General features: G+C 38.0%; 1 protein-coding gene across 1 annotated transcript in view; it reads right to left on the reverse strand.

The window, feature by feature from the left end:
- MYRFL (myelin regulatory factor like) overlaps nucleotides 1-6,000 on the reverse strand; it is a 134,131-nt gene that overhangs the window by 97,825 nt on the left and 30,306 nt on the right. The window contains exon 2 of the mRNA XM_077775266.1: nucleotides 1,469-1,559. Coding sequence (XP_077631392.1) covers nucleotides 1,469-1,559 — 91 coding nt within the window. The remainder of the gene's footprint in view (nucleotides 1-1,468; nucleotides 1,560-6,000) is intronic.

Consider the following 6,000-nt stretch of genomic DNA (forward strand, 5'->3'; position numbering starts at 1 on the left):
TTAAGCGTCTGACTTTGGCTCAGGTCAAAACCTCACAGTTTGTGAGTTTGAGCCTCGCATCAGGCTCTGTGCTGACAGCTCACAGCTTGGAGCATGCTTCAGATCCTGTCTCCCTCTCTCTCGTCCCCTCCTCCACTTGCATTCTGTATCTCTCTCTCTCTCTCAGAAATAAATAAACATTAAAAACAAAAGAAATTGGGGCGCCTGGGTGGCTTAGTCGGTTAAGTGTCCGACTTTCGCTTAGGTCATGATCTCGCGGTTCGTGGGTTCGAGCCCCGCGTCGGGCTCTGTGCTGACTGCCAGCTCAGAGCCTGGAGCCTGCTTCAGTCTGTGACTCCCTCTCTCTCTGACCCTCCCCTGCTCACGCTGTCTCTCTCTCTCTCCTAGAAATAAATAAAAATATTTAAAAAAAAAAAAAGAAATTAAAACTCTTGACCACATAAAACCTGTGCACTAATATTTAAAGAAGCTACTCATAATTGCCCAAAACTGGAAATAATCCAAATGTCCTTGAAAAAGTAAGTGGATAAACAAAATGTATTATAAACATTCAGTAGTCTTTCTCAGCAATAAAAAGGCATGAGCTATCGATCAAAGACTTTATGCCTAGTGAAAGAAGCCAGACCAAAAATGTTATACACCACAGATTTCATTTATGTGACATTTCAGGAAAGCAAAACTATAGGGGCAGCAAACAGATCAGTTGTCACTAGGGTCTCAGGGTGGGTGATAAGTTTCCCTTATGAAGCATCAGGGAAATGCTTCAGGTGAGGGAGCTATTGTTTGTGCTGATCGTGATAGCAGTCCTACAACTCTAGAAATTTGTCAAAACTCACAAAACCATATACAGGATAGAAATTTAATATTACTGTATATAAATTAAAAATAAAAGAGAGCTGAAGTTGCTATGTTAATATAATATTAGAGCAGAAACCAATGAAATACAAAACAGAAAAACAATTAGGACTATAAAAATAACTAAACGCTGGATCTTCAACAGGTTTAGGAAACAGATGAACTTCTTGCCAGATGGATCAAGAATAGAAAGACACAAATTGCTGATGTCAAGAACAGCAAAAGGATCATCACTACAGATTCTGTAGACATTCAAAGTAAAATAAGGGGACATGATGAATAACTTTATGCCAGTGAATTTGACAACTTAGATGAAATCAGTAAATACACTGAAACACGTAAACTACCTAAGCTGGTAACTACCAATAGGTGACCTGAATAGCCCCATATCTATTAAAGATATTGAATTGGAAAGAGAGAACCTTTCTATAAAGAAAACTCCAGGCCCAGCAGACCCTACTCAGTGAAGACTACCAAAGATTTATAGAAGAAACAGTATCAACTCCATCCATGCCCTTCTGGAAAACAGAAGAGGAAAGAACACTTTCCAACTCATTTAACTATCTCATAACTTTTAAAACATCCTATGGAGAACAGTACTTTCATGACTTACAAGGCCCCCAGCTCGAAATCATTGCCCAAGAATTCCTCCAGCAGACTTGTATCCAGCTCCGGATTCCCCAGACTGTCACCGGCCCCATGAGCTGCAAAGGCAAACAGAAAATCTTGAGATTCATGAAGATTTCAGAATGGTAACAGCTGAAAATATTGACATGGCTACACCCAAGAATTTTAAAGCAACTAAATGGCATTACACATTTACTGAGAGTGTGATCCTTCTTCCATTCAAATATTTCCTTAGAAATCTTTTTAGATTTACTCTCCTTCCCTGCACATAAAAAGGGCACCTACACCATGTCCCCTTTTTATGGGTCTCCGTTAACACCCTGTGCTTTGCCTTATACACTATTATAATTGCTCGCCTTTGTGTTAGTTTTTCCATTCAAAGTCTTTAAGAGCAGGGATGTTGTCCTTCTTATAGTGGCCACAAGAATCTATGGTACAAAAAAGGCGGGAATAAACATTTATGGGATGGATGCATGCATATATGGATGGATCAATAATGGATGGATGGGTGGATGGATGGATGGATGGAATGAAGGAAGAAAGAATGGAAGGGAGGGAGGGAAGAAGAGGGAGGGTTGGGCAGATTATTTCCAGTTAAGCTCAACAAGAAGTTCAGGATCTTGCTTCACATTTTTGTTAGACTTCACAAAACGTAACACAATATTTCTGTCCTTTACCTTGATTTATTTTTTTTTAATTTTTTTTTATTTATTATTTCTAGGAGAGAGAAAGAGTGAGCAGGGGAGGGTCAGAGAGAGAGGGAGTCACAGACTGTAACAGGCTCCAGGCTCCGAGCTGGCAGTCAGCACAGAGCCCGACGCGGGGCTCGAACCCACGAAGCGCGAGATCATGACCTAAGCGAAAGTCGGACGCTTAACCGACTAAGCCACCCAGGCGCCCCTCCTTTACCTTGATTTAAAAAAATGAAAATAACTTACTGATTTCTTTCTGATCATAATAAAGATTTTAGAATTTTAAAAAGAATATAAAATATAGGAATATATAATAAAGAAACAAAACAAAAATTTGTAGATAATATGACTCTATACTTAGCAAACTCAGGAGAAAAAATTGACAACAAATCAAAATAAGCAGAAAACTCAATAAACTAGTTGATTAAGAGTTAATCAAAAATAGTTAAAAAATATAAAAGATAATTACTTTCTTACATACAAAAAATAACCAATTAACAATTCTGATATACTGAAGAAGATCCCTTTCAAAATGACAAAAAGTATAAAATATCTAAACATATATTTGGGGACAATATTCTAAAAAACTCTATGAGGGGTCATAGGAAGAGATGTGAATAAATGAAAAAACATTGATCTTAGACTAAAGGACTTAGTATCATAAAACTTACTAGACATTATTTATAATGTCTGTCAAACCCATATATTCATTTTCAGAAAAAATTTCCCTTGTGAAAACAGTCTCCAACAGCCATATTTATAACACAACCTCTACAGGTATCTGAATCAGGAAGAACAAACCTATTGGTTGGCCAGTGATCAATTCAATTATTTCTCCTAAGAATTTGAACTAGACTTTATTTTTTTAATGTTTATTTATTAATTTTGAGAGAGAGAGAGAGAGAGAATGAATGAGGGAAGGCCAGAGAAAGAGAGAGAGAGAGAATCTCAAGCAGGCTCTGTGCCATCAATGCAGAGCCCAACTCAGGGCTCAATCTCACAAACCCTGAGGTCATGACCTGAGCCAAAATCAGATGGAATGTTAACTGACTGAGTCCCCGGGTGCCCTGAACTAGACTTTAAAGCTGATGATAGAGATTAAGTCATATAATTATTAGGCAAAGTAGAGTAATAGTCTAAATATCTCCATCACATTAACCCAGGTCCTTCTTGATTATTTAATCCTTACTAAAGCCTGGTTGTTCCACTTTTACTCCAATTATATGACAAACTCTTGCATATATCCTATTAACTCCTTTGAACTGGTTTGTGTGTTGTCTGAAATTAATCCTCAAATTAAAGTGTTCTGAAATTCTTCTATGAGAATAAATAGCCAAAAAACACCAGAAAAATTATAATGGAGGAGGTATATAAATACTGAGAAATGTATGCATGGACACATCAAAGGATGTGGAATATATCCAGGATATATCAAGAAGTATCACATATGCATGTAATATATTAGGACTTTAAGTACACAATAAACAAATCATTTGACAGCAGTGGAAAAGATCGATTATTCAATAAAAGTTTGGGGGAACATTGATTAGACATATGAGGGGTAAAATATGGATTATTTTCCTACCTCCACAGCAAAATTCCAGATAGAGCAAAAATTTCAACATAAACAAATAAAACTATAGAAAGAAAATGTGAGCTAATATTCTTATGATCTTGGAGCGCCTGGGTGGCTTAGTCAGTTAAGCGTTGGACTTCAGCTCAAGTCATGATCTTGCAGTTTGTGGGTTCAAGCCCTGTGTCAGGCTCTGTGCTGACACCTCAGAGCCTGGAGCCTGTTTCGATTCTGTGTCCATCTCTCTCTGCCTCTCCCCCGCTCACACTCTGTCAATCTCTCTCTCAAAAATAAGTAAAGGTTAAAAAATTTAAAAATATATTCTTATGATTTTAAGACAAAGGCTTTTCCAAGCATGGCATGAAAGCTAAATATTATGAAGAAAAAGATTGATAAATTTAGCTTTGTACATTTTTTAAGAGGGAAAGAATTTTTAACATTTTATTTTAAAATAGTTTCAAACCCAAAGAGAAGCTGCAGGAACTCACCTGTACCCTTCACTTATGTCACCAATTATTAACTTTGTGACTTTATGGGTTTTTTCCAGGCACAATTTAAATATGTAACACATCAACTGTCTAGCTACCATACCAATATCCCCCATGTAATCCAGTTCCTTATATTCTTCCAGGGAAAGAGGCCCTCACATTCAGATCACAGCACCAGTTACAGGAGGATCATTAGATATTTAGCTTTTGGCTTGCTACCTCATCCATTAAAATAAAATTTTTAAAATCCTGAGCACCTCCCAAATGGGAAAAATTGATGGATGCCAGAGATAGGTGGAAGAGTGGGAGGAAGAAAGAGAAGAGAGGTCACCCACTTTTTTCAGTGACATAAATTTAAGAGGAAATAGATGGAAGATATTCTTTAATGTTGTGGTGGTGAGAAATGACCTCATAGTGCTTACTGGAGTTTAGTCTTGAGTGAGATGTTAAAGAAATAGGATGGAGATGAGCAGGGTAAGACACATTCATCCTATCACTGATTCAACTAATATTTATTAAGCACCTACCAGGGCACCTGGGTGGCTCAGTCAGGTGAGCAGTTGAACATCTGACTTCAGCTCAGGTTGTGATCTCACATTTGGTGTGTTGGCTCACTGCTGTCAGCTGAGAGCCTGCTTCAGATCCTCTGTACACCCCCNTGAAATCAGTAAATACACTGAAACACGTAAACTACCTAAGCTGGTAACTACCAATAGGTGACCTGAATAGCCCCATATCTATTAAAGATATTGAATTGGAAAGAGAGAACCTTTCTATAAAGAAAACTCCAGGCCCAGCAGACCCTACTCAGTGAAGACTACCAAAGATTTATAGAAGAAACAGTATCAACTCCATCCATGCCCTTCTGGAAAACAGAAGAGGAAAGAACACTTTCCAACTCATTTAACTATCTCATAACTTTTAAAACATCCTATGGAGAACAGTACTTTCATGACTTACAAGGCCCCCAGCTCGAAATCATTGCCCAAGAATTCCTCCAGCAGACTTGTATCCAGCTCCGGATTCCCCAGACTGTCACCGGCCCCATGAGCTGCAAAGGCAAACAGAAAATCTTGAGATTCATGAAGATTTCAGAATGGTAACAGCTGAAAATATTGACATGGCTACACCCAAGAATTTTAAAGCAACTAAATGGCATTACACATTTACTGAGAGTGTGATCCTTCTTCCATTCAAATATTTCCTTAGAAATCTTTTTAGATTTACTCTCCTTCCCTGCACATAAAAAGGGCACCTACACCATGTCCCCTTTTTATGGGTCTCCGTTAACACCCTGTGCTTTGCCTTATACACTATTATAATTGCTCGCCTTTGTGTTAGTTTTTCCATTCAAAGTCTTTAAGAGCAGGGATGTTGTCCTTCTTATAGTGGCCACAAGAATCTATGGTACAAAAAAGGCGGGAATAAACATTTATGGGATGGATGCATGCATATATGGATGGATCAATAATGGATGGATGGGTGGATGGATGGATGGATGGAATGAAGGAAGAAAGAATGGAAGGGAGGGAGGGAAGAAGAGGGAGGGTTGGGCAGATTATTTCCAGTTAAGCTCAACAAGAAGTTCAGGATCTTGGTTCACATTTTTGTTAGACTTCACAAAACGTAACACAATATTTCTGTCCTTTACCTTGATTTATTTTTTTTTAATTTTTTTTTATTTATTATTTCTAGGAGAGAGAAAGAGTGAGCAGGGGAGGGTCAGAGAGAGAGGGAGTCACAGACTGAAACAGGATCCAGGCTC

The sequence above is a fragment of the Crocuta crocuta genome, unplaced genomic scaffold (genome assembly GCF_008692635.1).
Source record: "Crocuta crocuta isolate KB4526 unplaced genomic scaffold, BGI_CrCroc_1.0 scaffold97, whole genome shotgun sequence".
NCBI lineage: Eukaryota > Metazoa > Chordata > Mammalia > Carnivora > Hyaenidae > Crocuta > Crocuta crocuta.